At 36.8% G+C, this 20,983-nt stretch overlaps 1 protein-coding gene across 1 annotated transcript in view; it reads right to left on the bottom strand.

The window, feature by feature from the left end:
* Positions 1 to 20,983, bottom strand: part of adamtsl3 (ADAMTS-like 3) — a 153,545-nt gene that overhangs the window by 64,875 nt on the left and 67,687 nt on the right. The window contains exons 4-6 of the mRNA XM_079638219.1: positions 10,483 to 10,610; positions 5,773 to 5,818; positions 3,784 to 4,020 (exon numbers count right to left, since the gene is read on the bottom strand). Of these exons, the coding sequence (XP_079494345.1) occupies positions 3,784 to 4,020; positions 5,773 to 5,818; positions 10,483 to 10,610 (411 nt within the window). The remainder of the gene's footprint in view (positions 1 to 3,783; positions 4,021 to 5,772; positions 5,819 to 10,482; positions 10,611 to 20,983) is intronic.

Genomic DNA, 20,983 nt, shown 5'->3' on the forward strand with positions numbered 1-20,983 from the left:
TACACTTGCAGGGCAATAGGGAAGGCAGCCAGAGATAGCAAACAGCATGACTTTACTCGGTAGCTCTGGTAAACAAGCACAAATAAACAGACAAGCTTCGTTTACGCCAATTTACCTAATACTCACAGGAGCTGAGGTCAAAATAGGTGCAACGCAAAGGATGTTTCATTAACACTGTAGAATTCAGTTACAAAGCAGCAATAATCTGCTTTGACTTCTGATGATTGTATATGATTTGGCTTGAGATTATTGTGTTTCTTTGCTGTTGGCGAAATGAAAAGCTGAAAGGCTACAGAAAACATTAAGAGAACTAAGAGAAAGTTCATCCAAAAATGCTGTCATCATTTACTTACCGTCATGCTGTTCCAAACTTGTATGGCTCTTTGTGTGTGTGTGTGTGTGTGTGTGTGTGTGTGTGTGTGTGTGTGTGTGTGTGTGTGTGTGTGTGTGTGTGTGTGTGTGTGGAACAGAAAATGAAGTTTAGTAGAATGTACAAGATGTTCTTGCAAATACAAAACAAAATTGAATGTAAATTGACACTTCTAAGCTCCACAAATGACCAAAACAGCTCCAAAAAAGACTGTGCACTTTATTGCAAGACTTTCCGAAGCCATACAATAGCTTTGTGTGAGGAATAGACAAACAGATTTAAATTTAATCTGAAAACTGGTTAAAATGTTGCCTCCGGTGTAGATCTCAAATGTCATAACACTAAATTCATATCCACGTGGCCCATCACGTTCAGTTACGAAACATGCAAGAGCAAATGGATGTCAAACCTGGCAAACCACACCTTGTGTGTGCCATTTTTTTAATATATTCAAGACCACAAAATTGATTTCTTTATGATTTTCATTGAATAATGACTTGTTCCAGCCTGTTCCTCACACAATGCTAATGTATTTCAGAGGACTTGGAATATTTTGCACAAGTCATGCTACTTTCATGGGGGAAAAAGAAAGTCAGTAGTATTGAGGTAAATACATAAGGGTAAATAGTGACATACAGGTTTTCGCACCGGAGGAACATTTTCATAGTTCCTATAACTATTGGTGGAAGTATCTGATTTTCGGTGTGTTCGCAGCGCAGGAACTAGGAACGATTTTAGTTATAGGAACGACTCATTTTGCTCCTTCAGAATAGGGTCTAACCCAGCACAATAGGAACTACCAGTGACGTAAATGTATGTTGATAGGCCGAACGTGTGCGAAACACTGGCATCCGCCATTTTTAAAAAGCAGTGAAAACACACAGTTTATAGCCTATATTTACTCCACGATAACTCCATGAACACAGAAAACAACTATAGATGGACCGACGTATTTATGCTTAGCTTGTGTGTGTTAGCTCCATTATCTCACACAGACACGTACTAAAATGTCAGAAACTGTTCTGCCTTTTATGTTCACACCGGAGTGGAAACTTGAAGAAAGCAACAGGATGTTTCTGAATGGTTAGTTTATGAATTTATGTAGCTGATGTGGAGTTAACTATCTTCTAGTAATTGATTAGCATATTCATTAGACATGTAATATGTCATGATAATCTATAAATCGCGATCCCGGGGGCGGGGTTTATGCAAATATTAGGGTCTGTGATTTCACTAACCTGGTGTAGTCCCTATCAGTTGTTTGTTGTAGTCCTTAAAAAGCGATTTCTGTAAAAGAAAATATCTCCCTTTGCTTTGAACTTTGAGTGTCGTAACTTTGCAGATGTTGTTTATGCTCAAACAGCAACATTACACACTAACTACAGTTAGAAAAGTGAAATCATAATCAACCACCCCTTTAATAGTTCTATCTAATAACATTTTAGATAGGACAGTTAAACAGATCATAAACTAATGCAGACGGCGAATGGGAGCACTGTGTGCTCAGGCTCTGTTGTTCTCAGTAAAAGTCCACTGTCAAAATAAAAGTCCCGCACAACAACCGGAGTGGCAGGATATAAGTGGCTGCTTATGTTACTTCAGAGTTCCTACAGGCGGTGTGAATGCAACCAGGAAAATGTTTAGTTCTCGGAGGACCGCCCCGGTGGCTAGTTCCTATAAATACCCGGAGCAAAAGTCCCCATTTCTATATTTGGGTGAACTATTTCTTTAAGCACATCAAACATAGCCAAGTCAACTTTAAAAACACTGCAAAGTTATTCAAGCTCTAGGTGCACTGGAAAGTTATTTGTGAAATGAATGCTAAATTAGTGCTAAATCAAGTCTAATATGTATGCAAGCTTTCAACAGAAGTAATTACCGTACATTAGTTTCCAAGCAACTTCTTTTTGGAAATCCTGCGTTTTAACTTCCTAAACTGGAGCCATGGTCAAATGGAAACTCAATCCCTGTCTTTCTGTCGATTCGGCCTCTTTCTCTCTTTTGCTCACACAAGGACACAGAACTGAGGTCAATCTGGCAGAATCGTGACCTAAATATACCCCAAATCCACACATCTGTAACACTGAAAAAGAGAGACGGTTTTCCTATGTTTATGGTCATTATTTCATTATCCTTTCATTTTAGCTGCAGGTTTAAAAAATATATATTTTTAGGAAATGTGAACTGCGCAGTTAGAAACATCCATAATGGAAAACCTGTTGGCGTCAGTACCAGCAAACAATAACATTAAGCTTTTGGACACGCAATAAAAAAGACTGATACTATGGCAGAAGCAGATGGTTTGGTAACTCCAGTGGATGGAGATCTGATCCAAATATATTCAGGAAAAGAAAAGGATAAAACTGTAAAGCTTATTCTCATTGTGCTAATAGTACAGTAATGCATGTCAGAAAAGAGCTGAAAAGGTCTCGTAAATACTGAGTGACTGGCTTCAGAAGAACGTTTTTCACCTCATCAAAAAGCCTAGACTGTACTTTAAAGGACAGAGGTCTTAACTTAAGCGCTGTAAATGCTCACTTAAGTAGGCTTATGCATAAATAACATTTTCGGATTTCAGTTTTTAACAGAACTTTTGGTTTTCTGGGAGTTTTGCCATCTCATACTGCGTTCAAGTGCACCTGGTAAGCACCTACTTCCGCTAGACAGTCGTTTTTACAACTTCTCACAAATCCAAGCCAGAAACTAAGTACAAAATCAGTACAAAACCAAGCAAAGAAACAATGGAAAAGGTGACAATTAATCCTTATGAATCGAGTGGTTTAATTCAAGTCTTGTGAAGTGATAGGATTGCTTTAAATGATGAACAGATTTATTTTAGCTTTTATTCACATATAAACACATACATAGAGCTCATCACATACAGTAGTTCAGTAAACTACTGTTTAATAAAAATGCCTGCTTTGTTCTGTACAGAAAACGTAATGAACCGTGACGTCAAAACAGAGGTAAGTACCAAACCATCATTTACCGTTAAAGCCCTAGTGTTTACCATATGTGATGTTCTCTTTGTATGTGTGTCGATCATAGTTTAGACGTAAATTAAATCATAAATTAAATCTATTCATCATTTAAAGTGATTATATCTTTTAACAAGACTTGGATTAAACCGCCTGATTCATATGGATTCATTTTTACAATGCCTTTATGACCTTTTTGGATCTTTACAGTTTTAGTTACCAGGAATTTCAAAAGAGTGACAGAAATCTCTCCGGTTTTATGAAATATTTTCATTTTTGTTTCGAAGATTAACCAAAGTCTTGTATTTTTGCATGAACTATCCCTTTAAATAGACAACTGACAGCTATAGTGCCCCTTGTGGCAACTCTTATGATGAAATGCTCTGATATTTCAAACTCGAAGGGAGCTTCCGTAGCTTATTCAGTAACGGTTACCTGACAGATCCCACTGATACACATATCCAGAGAGTCCGCTTTACACCGAGTGCCGTCCAACACTTTGGGCGCCAGTTCCACCACCAGGCTTTTCCCGCGGGCCTGACATCGGAGGGTGCAGGGTGAAATAGGGTCGTACGTCACAGGTATCCACTCGTAGGTTTGTCCCTGGTACTTGATGTCATTGTGGGCAGAGCATTGTTGAGCCCTGAAGTCACCTGACTCTAGCGGACAGTCCTGATTGGTAGAAAGAAAATTTGGCAGCTATCAGATATTTTTCACATCTTTGACTATAATATAATAACACTGACATTTAAAAGGCCCAACAGTAACAGCTGGCCAGACAATGACACTGGAAATATTATTTTCTATTCTATGTGGTAAGATTAAATCGCGACCTTATGCGTAACATCATGAAGCATATGCAGATGACCGGGTGCATTAACGAATGGAGACGGTGTAATTGAACTGTGGCAAACCACCATGTTTTGAAAAACAATATTTCCTGTCAACTCCTGTGCACTGAAGAAAACCACAATTCTTCCTCGATAGCTAGGGACTCTGAACTCATTTAATCATTCGATCGGCTCAGAAACCCCCATGTGCAAAGATCATCAGTGATGCCCATTATTCAAACGTCTCCATCGGATAGAGCGATTACAAATGTCAGGATCAGTAATGGAAATAAAAAGAACAATTCAACAATGACTCTCTTCAATGGCAATTATGAAGCCTGACAGGGAAGACCAAGCATCAGTTCTCACTGTTTTGATGGAAATTGAATAAATGTTATGCTGGGAATCTTTCCCAGATGGCTCTGATTGGAATTGTGGGTGAAGGAGGAATGTGATTTCAGATGAAACCACTTCAATGGTAGGAAAACACTTGCTTTTGATGAAAATGGTCCTTGAAACACATGGGCATCTAACAGCTCTCAAAATGAGTTTGTCGAGCAGTTGGGGACTATTGACTGAATCATAAAGCACAATTCTGGTTCTGATTCCACTAAACAGCTCTGGTTAATAACAATTCCATCAACGTTTATTTTTTTGGATAAAAAAGACTGATTTTTGGATAATTTGAACGATTCATCAAAGAATCAATAAAGAACTGGCTCACTGTTTGTTTGTTCATGAATCACTCTATATTGGTCATGCGTAATACAAGGAAAAGATCCAACTCAAAAGAATAAATAATTTGCGAATAGAAAATGTACTTCACTTGCATTAGAAAAAGAATGTAAACCTTTAATATCTGTTAATGAAATCAAATATTTAAAACTAATAACCAGCTCTTGATTCCCACCGTAAAATTTGCATGTCACACTTCGCTCAGAGAGGAAAATACACATAAAATCTTATGAAATTACTTCCATTTCTCCCTCACTTCTCTTAGGGAGACCCTAAAGCTGTGGGTGTCCATTCCTGCTCCTGGAGGGCCACTGTCCTGCAAAGTTTAGCAGGTCCTCTGCAGGACAGTGGCCCTCCAGGACTGAGTTTGGACACCCCTGCCCTAAAGGGACATGAAATAGGAAATAGGTTGGAGGGAAAACTATATTTAAGTGATTTTCCAAGTGAAAACATAGTTTCTCAGGGAAACGCAAATATTTAGCAAAAAAAAATGCAAACAGTATTCCGTATTGTACTTCTGTAAAAACGTTTAAAGTACACTGCCAAATTGAGTAAACATGAATTTATGAAAGGTTAAATCCTCCTTGAGTAAACTGTGATTAATCTGCAGACTTTTTGTAGTGTTTCAGGGAAAATCTGTGGAATTCCACTAAAATGAATAGTATTAAAATGTGTTAAACGGACCTGTGAGTGCTACCCTCTTACTGGTAACAGGATGAATGACCAAATTAGTCCTAAAATCTAATAAACGAACATGCAAGGGATGGGGCATCTGTATGCATTTATGAACGGCTCTATGTGTGGCACTTCTATAGATGGAGACTCCTGGTGGGCCTCATAACATATCATACTGACTTACTGTGTTGCTGCATGTTCTGTAGCGGATGTTTCTGCCCTCACAGTTCCTGTCGAACAAACACAAAACAACAAAATCAGATACAGTGTTACAAAGTCATTGTTCTTCATGCGGTACAGCTGCTCCGTCTTTTGTATCAAGGGGAAAGGAAACACCCTATTTATCCCTACAGAAATCATTTTTAGACCTGCTCCTGATCATTTTTTTCCCCACTCGTTTGTGAGGTTCTTTGTTTGCTTGTTTGCTTTTTGAAAACATAAAATGAATGCATTCTGCAGCATATAAAAAACTAAATTTCCTCGACAAAAAGCCTTATTTTCTATTGTGAAATATTTTTCACTTAGATTGCCAGTCAGGTAATAACAACAACACTGTCAAGCCAGAAGATGTGCATGAAAAAAAAAAACTAAATTGATTTGCAACTTGTGATTATCTCTAATGGCACCAAAAAACATGAATCCAGCAGCTGTATCAAATATGCAGCAATGTGTTTTGAGAAAGGGATGTTTAGAGACAGAAATACAGAGAAAAGGACAACAGGATATTGGCTTTCTAAATGTCCTATTACCTCAGCCTAAAAACATTAGCCTATCATATTTCAGCTTATTAATTCCGTTCAGAAGAGCAGCAGTCACCCTAAACAGAAAAGGTTCACATCACACTGAGGGATGGAGGGAAGATGCAACCAGACTGTTATTAAGATCTTATTAGAGAATATTTTTCTCCAATCATCCTGCCCTTGAGCAAAATGATTGGGAATTGAATTCTAGCTTATATTTAGAGAATACTGCATAGTATGCACTGCATCCTGCATACAATTTTTTTAAACAGTATTTCTGTGTCTACACCGAATGCGACCATTGTCGTGTCGCATTACAACAGCTAGAAGCTGTACACACCGGACAAAAGTGACCATTGCAAATCCATTTGTTCTTCATGTCGAAAGTAGTGTGAATGCTTGAAGTACGTTAGAAAAGAAACGGGGCATCAATGTACTGTCTGGAATTTGTTGTGTCGCATCACGCCCTTCTGCATCCAATGTAGACAGAATGACTGATTATATTATGTTCTATTTGAACCTAGCCGTTGGATTACATTTAAAAAAAAAAAGTTTAACCTAATAGTTGGGTTTGTCCATATTTGACCCAAATTTGGGTTAAAACAACCCAGCATTTTTTTGAGTGTACAAAGCTGAATTTCCAGCATCATTACTCCAGTCTTCAGTGTCACATGATCCTTCAGGAAATTTTCTTAAAACACTTTTATGAATACAGCTTTACTGTCATTTTTGATCAATTTAACGTGTCCTTGCTGAATTAAATTAATTATAATATCAATAAAAGGATTACTGCAATGTACTTCATAATGCAACAAAAGCATGTGTTTTTGTTAGCTTAAACTCTTAATCTCTGATCAGTCTTCTCTTTCAGGTCAACTACGGCCTGAGTTGTCTCCACTTCTGTTATTTCTACTCCAGTGCTCTTTAACAGGTGCTCTGGCCTGTGTGCAAGCGATATTGCTCGGATGCTACGATTCAGAAAGAGCGTCTTTGTTCGCTGACCACATAATCAACTGTGGAATCACTTCCAGATCGTCTTGTAATCAGCAGAACCCAATCACAACACAAGCTGGCCCGCAGCTCGAGCACTTCTTAAGTTCTACTGACAATAAACAAAAGGAGGAAGAGAGCGGGGGTAATTTCAGTAGCACACAGCAAACTCATGATGGTCTGTTTAATATCGCAAAGACTTTATCTGCGCAAGACATTTTTCTGTGGATGAAATGGCATCAAATGCCAAATTTGTTATTGAATTTGATATTGAAAAAAATCTTTTGATTGACTAATACAAGATTTTCTTTTTGTATAAATCCCCAACCCACGAGTCAAACAAACTCAAGAACCCTATAAACCAAAGAGATACTTCAAAAATGCAGCAGTACATAAGACGAGACAAAAGCTTGACTACAAACTTATCAAAACTTTGTTTTGTTGAAAGAAATCCTTATTTTTATTCGGCAAGGACACATTAAATCGATCAAAAGTGACAGTAAAGATATTTATGATGTTTATTTCAAATAAATGATTACATTTCTATTCATCAAATAATTTAAAACATTTTTATTACGGTTTCTAGAAAAATTAAGCAGCACAACTTTTTTAACATTGATATTAATAATAAATGTTTATTGAGCAGCAAATCATCATATTAGAATGATTTCAGTAGGATCATGTGACACTGAAGACTGTTTATTGAATGCATTACATTTAAAACATATTCAAATAGAAAACAGTTATTTTAAATTGTAATAATATTTCACAATATTACGGTCCCTACACACCGGACGCGAATAGCGTTTAACTTAACATTGAAATCACTCGCGCCTGACGCGCTATTCGCGTCCGGTGTGAATGCACCATTACTGTTTTACTGTATTTTGATCAAATAAAAGCCTTGGTGAGCATTATATATTTCTTTTAAAAACAGACCCCATTCTCTTGAAGGGTATTTTACATTCATCCATTTGGTAGGCACCGTTATTTAAAGCAACCTAAAAAACCCTTAATGAATGTTCTTGGGGGAAAAGAATCCTCACACAGGAAGCAGTTAAATGCAAATCATTGAAAGCAATTTTACATTGAGTGTCAGTAAAAGCATTTACAATGAGACCAGGAGAGTAATTGGCCCTTTCTCTTGTTTTCAGTTGAATCTAACCGCTCAATTAGCTCTAAATGAATATTGTGGCATAAATGGTGGTGTGTGACTTCCATTTTCTATGAGTATTGCTTTGGCTTTTGTCATCTACCCTCCAGAAATGAAGTAATGGGCAATGAGCTCCAAAAACATAATTGTGTCCAACATGATAAAAAAACAAAACAGATATCCAAATTTTAATGCACAGAGACAAGCCATTTATTTGGGTGAAATACACTATGGCGCTATCAAAGCATTGCTCTGTTTGTCTCAGTGAGGACTGATACACCGGAAGAGAGCTGTCCGTTAGCATTCCTATTCATTTAAATGGAAGTTGGTCAGTAGAAAGTACACAAGTTCTCTCTCAGGTCTGTAGTTAACGCTGTGAATCTCATTAGTTTGCGTTAAGGACCCATCAGCCTGCGCCATCTAGAGTTTCACGACAGAACTAGGCATAACGCTTTTTAAGAAATATATCTTTATCGTTATTATTATAGTTATTGTCCTTGGTGTGAACGTGCCTTTAGACTTGATAACTTGAGAAAAACAGTAAGTCCCGCCCCAAACTAATGCCATTGGTTGAGCCAGAGTTGGGCTGTGTTGGGCTGGTCAGGCAAGTGCCAGTGTTTACACTTTTCAGGAGAAGATCTGATTAATGTCATATTAAGTTGGGATAGGACAAAGTATGTTAACACAAAAAAAGACATTTCACCTTTACAGAGTTTACGATTAAAAAGTTAACAAACATACTTTTTACAAGTCAAAAAAGTTTGTTTTAATGTTTAAGAAACTAAAATTGTCTACAAACAAAACAACCCAATTTGCATTTCAAGATGAATATTATACCCAGAAAACACACTTTGCTGTATCCATGAATCATTCAATTCTCTCGGCTTCATTTTAATGACAACGGCTTCCTTAATATATTCTAAATCATGTAAATTATGCACATGCATAATGTGTACTAACATTATTACTTGAGGAACAAAACCTTTTTTTTTTTGCTTTAGAAGGAGAGAAATAAGACAGAAATAGAAGTTGAATTGCAAAAAGAGAGAGAAAGATACTTGAGTCCAAAGTGTCTGTCAAGTTTTCCATTCTCTCTGGAAACGAAGCACTTCTGCACTTCTGCAGCCTGACATCATGACAGATATCGGCATGTTGACGACTGAAATCAACTGTTGTCATATACAATACAATATAACAAAGACAGATAAGCTAATTGTACCGTGTTCTTGTCTGTAGAAAAAGAGCTGCAGTATTTGAAAAACCTAGCCAAAAGACATCTATCTCTAAACAAGAAAAGTGAATTTAGTCATCAGAAAAGCATAACTTGTTTTCAGATGGCACTTGATTCGATATTTTGTTTTAATTATAAAATGTAACTGAAATGTCAAAAAACTTTTTGGATCAACTGCACACTCTAAAAGAAAAAATCCTGATTCATGGGGAAAAAAGGCAGTTGTGGTTGCCAGAAATTCACAGTAAATAAATGTCTATAAATAAATACAAATATAATAATTTCGGGTATTATGGGATGGAATACTGGTGACAGCATATTTCACAACTTATAACAGTATATTGCATCAGTATATTGTGAAACCGCATCGTATATAGACAGTGAACAGGGTCAAAAACAGAAACATGACACAGCTTGAATGTAAAAATACATTATTTTATAACATATTTGACATTGTTGCAGCACATCTCTTCCCAGTCTGTCAGTAAAGCTCTGATTAGCTTGAGCTTCAGTCTCTATAAAGCCCCTCCTTCTGAAAAGCCGAATATGCTTTGATTGGTCAGCTGGGCCTATGTGTTCTGATTGGTCAACCGCTTCCAGCATGTTTGGCAAATGTCTCTCCCCTTACCATAATCGTGAGTTTCAACACAATGTGTGTGTGTGTGTGTGTGTGTGTGTGTGTGTGTGTGTGTGTGTGTGTGTGTGTGTGTGTGTGTGTGTGTGTGTGTGTGTGTGTGTGTGTGTGTGTGTGTGTGTGTGTGTGTGTGTGTGTTCACTCACCCTCCATTGAGACACCTGCGAAGAGAATACGAGGCTCCACCTCCACAGGTACGAGAACAGTCACTCCACGAGCCCCAGGCATCCCAACCGGTGTCCCTTTCCTCATCTGAGCGGGTCGTTCTTGAGGACTGCAATACACAAAAACACCAACATTTAAAGATGTACTACTTTTTTTATACTCAAATATTTTCTCGAATCCAATTTCTGAAAAGAGTCCACTATAAGTAAACCATTCTAAGCAATGCGGTTGAATTTTCTGATGTTATACCAGTCAAAGGTTTGGAATAGTATAATATTCTGAAATATTATTACAATATATAATAACTGTTTTCTATCTGAATTAAAAAAAAAATTAATGTAATTTATCCCCGTGATTCAATTTATCCCTGTGATTTTGCTGATTAATATTTTTGTGTGCATTTTACAGGATTCTTTGATGAATAGAAAGTTCAATGAACAGCATTTATTTGAAATAGAAATCTTTTGTAACATTATAAATGTCTTTACAGTCACTTATGATCAATTGAATGTTTCTGTACTGAATCATTATTTACTTATCCTTTCAAATAACTTTTGAATTGTAGTGTATCATGGTCTCAACAAAAATACAAAGTAGCACACCCATTTTCAACATTGATAATAATAAGTAATTTTTGTATTAAGAAATGTTTTTTTAGCAGCAAATCAGCATATTAGAATTAACTCTGAATGATCATGTGACACTGAAGACTACCGTAATTTATTATTAAATTTATATAAATCATAATTATTCCAAACATTTGACCGGAAATGTAGGTGCATGAATGTCTTCGGTTAATAAAAAAAAAAAGTACAAAGGCAAGAAAATGCATACTAAGCTGTACTTTTTTTCTTTTTTTTAAATTGTTTATACTGAAGGGTTCCCACACCTTTTAACCAATGAATTTCCAAGACATTTCCATGACTTTTATTAATGGATTGTTTTCCCATACTAAACTGTTCAATGATGCCCTCTACTTTTAGGTCTCAGGTTTCTCCTCTTTTGACCCGAAAAATCATATCGTTCTCAGTTGTGAATGTTATTGCTGCACAAACTTTTTTTTAGAAGAAAAACACTAATTCATTCCCCAGTTTTATTTATGTTTCGGTCACCCACCACCTATCCATTGAGTTCCTTCACTTTTCCCACCAGTAAATCCCACTTGGACACCAGCTACACACTGACCTTGAACATTAGCTGAGCTCCTTGCGTTCCAGAATACTTTTGCTTGATATCTTTACCCACTCAAACTCCTGTGTGTTGATATAAGTTATAGAGCAAAATATACTAACGTCTAGCTCAGACTGCCTTTTTATTTGGTGTCGAATCAATTGAACCTCCCATGTGTCTGATCTAAAAGCAGCCAAGACTGTAATAAAGCAATAAGACACGAGACTCTGACTCGTGTCGTGTCTAAGAACAACTCTGTTCTGAAATCTCATTTACATACAGATTTAAAAATGGCACATCAAGTTTGACATAACATTGGTTCGTAACTAGTGCCACTTTAAACATGTAATGAATAAGATTCAAGTGCTGCAGTGGAGGGCAAGATTTTCAGTGGACAACAACCAATTTTCTTCAAATTTCCGTTTGTTCTGCACACAAAGTTTCAGAAGACTTTCAATATAGTGCACAAATCATATGAACTACTTATTATGCTTTTATGGTGTTTTTTTGGTGGTTTCTGGAGCTTAACAATCTATATTGTGTATAAAAACAGCATGAAGGCCCTTGAAAAGTTATCATTTAAAAATTCTACATTTGTTCTCATTGAAACTTTTTTTATGTTAATGCCTTTCAAAGAAAATATAAGAGCAAAAGAAAAAGAAAGAGGATCACTAAATAATGACGGAATATTTTACTTGATTTCTTTGAATCTCTAATCCTCATCAAGACTAATTGATCACAAATACAGTAAAAACAGCAATATTGTGAAATATTATTACAATTTAAAATATTAGATTTTTATTTGAATTTATTTTCAAATGTAATTTATTCCTGTGATGCAAAACTGAATTTTCAGCATCATTTTTCCAGTCTTCAGTGTCACATGATCCTTCAAAAATCCTTCTAATATGCTGATTATTAATGTTTAAAATAATGCTTAATATTCTTGTGGAAACCTTGATACTTTTTTTTCAGGATTCTTTGTTGGATTTGAACTGTTGATCAAATCAATGCATCATTGTTGCTGAATAAAAGTATGAATTTCTTCTTTAACCCCCCCCCCCCCCCCAAAAAAAAAAAAATCTAAATCCTACTGACCCCAAACTTGAACAGTGGTGTACCTCCATTTCAAAAAAGATTCTTTAGATGGATAATGTGCAGTTGTTCTGTGGGAAAGGCAGATTTCTTCCTGCATTCTGCAAATTCTTGCTCATTTTCATTTGGAAAATGTAACATCCCTGCTTGTACAGTTCTATTACCATGAATGTGTGTAAAGGCTTTCTTACTTTCACATGTTGGACCGCAGTCCTAGTTAAACAGTCCGCCGGTAGTTGCCAATGAAAACAGACTAGCAGCAGCGGGCTTTGACTAGCTAACCTCGCAGCGGTGATGGGATGTCAGCTTTTACAATGATCTAACAGCAATCCATGTCCCTGAAGACTAAACTTTCCAGTCAAGAGTGATTCTGTAAATTGCCCTCAGATTAGATTTCAAATCCCTATTGTTTTAAAAGTTACTATCGCAGGTTCCCTCTATAAGACTTCCTGATGGGCGGCAGATCTTTATGGTCTCTCGCCAGGCTCACCAGGTAGAACAGCACCTAGTTTACTCCCGTCTCTTCTCATCACAACCCTCTGACATGAAAATGGGATTGGAAGAGATCACCTCAATGCTTTAGAGAAGAAATCAACACTCATTTAGCATCTACGATGAAGCTGAGGAGTCTGTCGGCTAATGCTAGCTAGAGGTTAGCTTATGACTTGACAACTATGGCTATTGAAATGAAACCTGACCGTTTATAAACAATGGTACACACACAAAGCTAGACATATTATGCTACAGATTAGAACAAATACCAAACTCAGGCTTGAGGACTTTTGTTTTAGAGGTAGAATAATTTGAAGTGTAGTTGAAAAGTTACTTATAGTCAATAGAATGTCTGTTGGGGAGCATCAAAATAAAGTGTTAGCAGATATTAAGCAGACGGTCTATGAGAGTTAGTTGACATGTAAGTGCAAAGTTACTTAGTCAACACAACGTCTAAAGGGGACCATCAAAATAAAGTGTTACCGTTAATTTTTACAGCATGGAGGTCAGTCCAATGGTACGGCAAGATGCTCGAAGCCAGAAGGAACCAGAGAAATTCAATGACAGCGGGACCACGCAGTGTGTGACTCAGAAAACCCACAATATTTACTGGGTTCTCTGGTGTGTCATTTATTGGGCACTCCTGAGCACATTAAAAAAACTGAGAGCAAAAGATGGCAGACTCCACTGGCAGACGCACACAGACGTGCTGTTCAGAGTCTCTACTGCGTCTCACGACTGAGCTCTCCGACGTCTACAGAGGAGTCATTTCACAATACTGGCTAAAGAGGAAAACCAAACACCTCTCTCAGGTTACTCACAGATTTCTGAACTATAGCACACAGTCAAACTGTCTCTGTTTACTTTATGATTTCATATTGACTAATTCAGATGCACTACACTCCATCAATGCCAAATGTATGTCATTATGAATTAAACAGCACATTAAACAGAATTAAACACCTGAAAATGAACCCCGTTCTTGGTGTTTGTTTAATGAAGTGGAAAAAAAATGTTTGCAAGGCCGAATCATTTAAAAAAAATTTGCAAGGCCGAATCATTTAAAAATATATATTGGATTTACTGAGAGCTACAGCAGTGTGTGGGAATTGTTCTTCTTTCTCCATTTTATTCACTGTGTCCAACACCTGCCTGCAATCATTCAGTTGTTTATGTATTGTTCTTTATTGTTTTAATGAAGACAAAATTGCTAAATAAACAGATTCTAAATGTGTAGCTTGAGTTTCCCGATCATTATGACAATTTAGCATTTTGAGTGCAAGTACAGTACATAGAGCCTACCGGTAATTGGACCTCAATATACACTAAACCACATAAAAGATAATAATAACTTGATAAAAAGATTGATAAAGTATTTATATCTCATATTAAGTGTTGCACCAAGTTTAAAACTTGGAGAAGAGAGGAATTTGTTAAATTCCCCAACTAGAAATACTAAAATGTGGTACCTAACTTCAGCACAGTTGGCTATGTAAATAATGGCTAAATAATGAGAAACCTATACAGTGAAAGAAGGAGCAGAGCAACATCTAAAGACCAGGACTTGACAACCATCCAGAACACCCTAGCAACCACATAGCGACCCCCTGGCAACCACTCATGACACCCCAACATATATTTTCATTGGTCAAGCACATCTCACATTTTTTTAACTTTTTCATTTAGATATATTCCAAATGTAGGTTTTCTTAACCCTGTGTATTTTTACAAGGAGGATACATTTTGGGAATTCAACTTCCAGGTCAGTGCGATGCATTTCCTAGCAACAGTGAAGGCAATGTTTGTATATTTTATTTTGCGGTTGCATCTGAGATTAAAATCAGTGCAATTTCCTAAGAGACAATGCTCTGAGTCCACTGGAAATGGAGTGTCCAATATTTTGGCCACTGTACTTCTAACCTGTTGCCAACATTTTTAACTTTACTGCACCCAATTGTAGAATGCAAGAATGTAGTTTCTTCTAAAGCCACATCTGAAATACTTCACTTCTGGATTATAACTATGCAGCTTTTATGGAGTGTAACATGTTTAGTATTTAATCCAGTTAGAGAGTTTGAATCTAGACTTGATTCAAATAATGGCTGTGCTTCAAATCCTAGCGAGATCGCAGTAGCCAGACAGCAAGTAAATCACCAAGTTTTATTTATTTATCAGAGCCAACAGTGTCACTGCATTGTTCTGGAAAAAAAGCATTTGGTCCATAGCGATTTTCAACTCATATTCCCATGTCTCTCTTGATTTGTCAACAATCAGAACTGAGTGAGCTGAAAAGTATATTTTGGACAAGAGCGCTCCAGAATATTGTGTGACCTCATATGCATATGACTCCACTATACTTGTCAGTTTAAGTAAAGCGTTGGATTGCCAAGACTGTTCCTTGGGAAAGATCCGAGTTGTAACAAATAATAAGCTTGTTAGATAGATCATGTTTGTTTGTCACTTACGTTCTCTCCTCCAAGAGTACTTTCAAACAAAGACGCAACAAATCACGGTTTGTGTAACTGAATAGTCTCTAGATGAATTACTATAATCAGTTTAATGGATCAGTTTATGGCAAGGACAAAAATACCCTGCAGTGGACGTTTTTCAGCCAATATTGCAACATTAGTTTGTAAAAGTTAGCCTGAAGTTTATGGTGCAGAGCTTTCACCCAATTAAATAAGTACAAGTAAATCTTGAATTTAGCACCAAAAAAAAGAAAATTCCAAATTTTAAAATAAATAAATGTTAAATATAATACATTTTGGGCGATCACTGACATGATAACAGGAAAAATATAAAAAATCACTGGAGAAGGATGTTGTATTAACTTTTATTTTTAATTTTGGATGCATGGTCTTTAATAAAAAAAATTAATTCCTAACTGTAGCTACTATAAATACTCTATTTAAAAATACATTTTGTTTAAGATAGTAGTATTTTATGATAAGCTTTATCGTTATTCTATTTTAGCATAGCTATTTGAGAATTATGAGTACAATGGCAGTTAGTTTCCTCCATTCTTAAATTGACTAGCCCCCATCTTGGAAAGGGGCTCAAAAACATTCCTGAGTTTCCCCACGTGTGCTTATCTTGTAAATACAATCATTACCACATGACTTGATCAAGGGCAGTATAACTTCTCTATCTTCATCAGTCGTCTCCCAACAGTAAACATTTTTTAGTGCAAACATAAATCTATTTTGATAAATAGAACCATGTTTTTGTCTAAAGCATACTGTTGTCGGAGAGAGAAAAAAGTTAGTTTCAGTTTACCTCAATTTGTTCTGCCAAAACAAATCACGCAAATGTACAGGACGAATACGGCAAAATGCGAACTAACAGTAGCTTATCCTGATTGTCTATCATTACCACACGTTTCCCTAAAATATACAAACATACTGCTCAAAAAGGGGACATGGTTTGCAGTAAGTTGCCAATTTGATTGGGTAAAATGTTTTATTCCAAATAACAAATTGATTCTTGGCTGAATCTGCTTAAATTTCAGCTGTGAGTTTGGCCTACATACAGTACCACTACGAATTATGGTCCAAGACTGACCCAAAAGCTGCTAGCCAAAAGTAAACCAGTTCAATGCCAAAAGCAGACCAAAACTCACCCACAACTTCTTCCATTTCCCCAGAAATCAGCCATCACATGCCTAAAACAGTGCCAGAATCCCCATATATCAGTCGGAGAAGAGCCAAACTGCAACCACCTTTACCCGAGAAGTCACCCACAACTCCTTAAGATTAATTAGTTGTGAATTAGAAGTACCAGATTTGGCGCAGGCTCTGTTGCTAGTACAACTTGTGGAATAGCATCGCTAGCATTAGCATGGTCATGGGTTTGTAGCCTACTGCATATCCTGAAATATATTTTGCACAAGTATACCAATGCTTCTGGCACTACAAACTCGATTTTGTACGTTCATGCATTACAAATGATGTATCAGACCACGATTTAAAATGAAGTGAAAGTATGTGTTCTCAGCATACAAAAGTACCACAAATTATAATAAAAACATTCCTTCTTTGCAAGCAACATGTAGAGTGCTAAAGTTTCAATATATTAAAATAGATTTTTTCATTTTTAGGAAAGACTTTAACTCTGTGAAATGGAAATGATAATAAAGAGTGATCAGTTGCGTTGCATTTATTTCTTGCTCAATTAATGTTTGCGCAAACAAAAAAATATCTGAAACTATCCATGAGCAAAGACGGTATCAGTGTTGTTATTTTTAAATACTAAATTGAAATAAAGTATGAAGAAAGTAAAATAAAATAGTTTAAGTTGTACTAAAATCACTCAAATTAAAACAAATTTAAAATAAAATATTAAAAAATTAAAATAAAATATAATAGAAGCATGAATGTTATAGGAATAATAAAAATAAAAATGACAAAAGCACAACAAAATTACTTTTGAAAATAAAATACTTAATACTAAAATTGAAATGAAAACTAAAAATATAATATAAAAGCTCATTTAAAATATTAATAAATACTATAAACTATAAAAAATAATGCTAAACTAACACACATACTAAAAACACTTTCAGGGCTGCTGAATGGGAATGCTAATGGAATGAATGCAAAATGTAAATGTAATAATTATATCGCCCGAGCAAAAAGCAAGCAATATCTTGCTTGCAAAATGTTAGCAAAGCATTTGTGCCTGCGTACTTGCGTAAAAAATGTTTCTAAACCTATGTCGCTTTGAATCTCACAAATGCATAATCATCAACATAATCAACAACAGACGCACACATACACACTCAAGCACACAGTGGCTGGCCTGGTCAGACAGTGAGTGGGTGTGAGAAGGTGATAAGCATCCCTTCGGCTAGAAACTCTCCAGTGGGACATAACCTCCTCCGAGTCTCCCACAGACCACCAGTGGAATTCACTCATCAATCATATCTCTCCAAGCTCCAGATGTGTGTGTGTATGTGGGGGCGACGGATGGATCAACAGGTCCATGAGATTCTCGTCAAACGTTGGATGGAAAGCAGCAGCGTTCACTGACGCGGCTAAACAACACTTTAACATCTGGGTGAGCTGGCTGCCGAACACAAACTGTGTGTGTTGAGAGGGGGAAAAGGGTAGGAAAGGTTTGAGGAGAGTTTAAAGGAATTGTTGACCCAAAAATGTAAAATCTGTCATTATTTAATCACCCACATGTCATTCAAAACTCGTGGAATACAAAAGGGCTTTTCACACTTGCAACTGTTAACTCGCCAAGCTTAAAAAAAGGACAGCTTAAACCAGCCTGAGCTTTTGTGCTGGTTTTACTGAGTTAAATCGGTCTAGCTGGTCTTCCACCCTGATTTGAGCTGATTTAAGCAGAATTTCTCCAAACAAACAGATGAAAGCAGAAAACTGTTGCAGGTTGGGAGACCAATTGGGACAAGGGTTATCTTGCTCAATGTTTCAAACTGTTCATACTTCACACTTGGAAAGGAATTATCTTAGTTATTCATGTTTCATGAGTTCAAACTGCACCTGTATATGGAGTGCTGCAGGAGTCCAAAAACCCAGAAACAAGCATTTTTGAACTTCTGGTTCCATCGTCCTGAAGTCTGAACAATGAAGTTTTTGGTTAAATGCAAATGCTTGAAATAAGGTCTGTGGTTAAAAGGTGCAGTATGTAATTTTTTTGAAAGTAGTAAAGCATAAAAATACCATGGGCCCTATAACGATCTGAAACGCATGTATCAAACGCGAAACGCAAGTAACTTTGTGGGTGTATCTCGGAAATCTAAAAGGGGTTGGAAATAAACCAATCAGAGAGTCATCTCACAATCCCTTTAAGAGCAGACGCGCTTGTTCCATGGCGGATTGCTATTATAACGGCGGATTTGCAAGGCGCACGCCAGGAGCGGTTCACAGCCGAGGAGACCGACATTCTCGGCAGGGCCGTAAAAGACAGAGAAGTGACATTAGGGATGGGAGAAACCAACCCAAATTAGCTTCGGTTAAACAGGCGTATAATAATTTGGGTAAATGTGTAAGCTAGATTTATTTTTCACATCTTCATGGACACAACAATGATTTCCCTCGTGTGTTAATATTTTTCCTTGTAATAATGTATGATTTGCAAAAATTAAAACTGCTGCGTCTGTGTAGATGAGAGAATCAAAGTGTATGCGAGTTGTGCACACGCTACATTAATGGCCAAGCATGCACCCTTAAAATACCATATGAATAACACGCGCTGACTTTAAACTAGGTTTTTCCTGGTCAGTGGCGGAATTGTTTTCTGGAACTGCAAAATAACACCAGGTAACCTTTGTGCCGGAAAACGCCTCCTCTTTTCGCTGCACCGCCTCCCTAGCCCAAGTTCATTCCCTAATTTACAAACGTTCGTCTGGGAGGGAAAAGTCTGCTGTAAGTCGGGTGCAAAATAGGATTGATGCATGCGTCGAAGTCAATTGCGCTGGGTGCAAGATAGGGCCCCATAAGTCATATGTACTGTTTGCAGATATTTAGGGAACATGCTAAGTTCACATTCTCGTTTCTCTGAAAAACAGTTCTACAGACAGTTATTCTACTTTTAAATGTCATTCCATGTCCAAAAAAATTAATAATAATTTGTCGCCCACTGACAATTTATTACCCAATAGTATTTCGACACCCCATGTTGCCAGTCGGCAGAACACACAGCGTATTGGTAGCCATGGAAGCCAGCAAATGTACTGGGTCAGAGATTGCAGATTTCTACCAGACCTAAAAAGCATTCAACTAAAAAGCTTTGTGACTAGAGGTACAGAAAAACGCAGATAAATATACTGTACAGCATAAGGCTCATCATCTTGCAGTCAATTGCGCTCGTTCCTGTTGCATGTCCTCAATCTGACAACCCGCATGAGCGTCGAGTCTGAGGAGGCGGGGGGCGGGGTAAAAACTCTCTCCAATATTTAGAATTTGGACTGCAGTATCCATTTTAACTGCTAGCTGCACCTTTAACACACGCTCAAGACAATTTCATGTTTTATTCTACAACATTAATGTCTCTTGTGATTATTTAAGCTTTCACGTGTCTTGAATAAGGCGGCTAAATGGGACTACGGGTAAACATGTCAAAGAGATAAACTCACCTACTCACTAATCCGCTTTTACAGCCTAGTTGTCTTTATTCTCAAGCTCTTGCAAACTATTATAACTCAAACTTTCCCATTTGTAGATTTTAAATAAAGATTTAGTGGTGGTGACGTTTAAAGTCATGCAACCGTAGCTTGTTTTTTTTTCTTCTGGCCATTGTATTTAGGTTTCAGTATTCATGAAAGTTGTGTTAATTTGTGAAGATTGTCTTGAGAACCAGGGTGAAGAAAACTTCTAGGTTGCCCAACAAAGACACGTCATCACTACAGCACTTTATGTGTAACACTGAGGTAATGTTCTTATTTGCATATTAATGAAGTCAATGACATCAAGCTTTATTTGTCCAATCAGTGTTACTGAACTTACTACAAGTATGAAATGTTGCTTTAAAAGAGAGACTAACCCATGGTTTACTCTAAAAGGAGGTCAAAGCAGCTCTTTTTTTATGCAAAGAAAGCAGATAGTGACTTTTTTTTTTTTTTTTTTACTAAAGTACCATAAAAATTGTCCATTTTACACATGCACCAAGCACTTCTGAAGCCTTGTGAAAACAGGACCAAACAAATCAGTAAATCACAGATTTTCGTTTTTGGATAAACTATCCATTTAAGGAATGAAAGTG

The sequence above is a fragment of the Phoxinus phoxinus genome (assembly GCF_949152265.1).
Source record: "Phoxinus phoxinus genome assembly, chromosome: 2".
NCBI classification, from domain to species: Eukaryota; Metazoa; Chordata; class Actinopteri; order Cypriniformes; family Leuciscidae; genus Phoxinus; species Phoxinus phoxinus.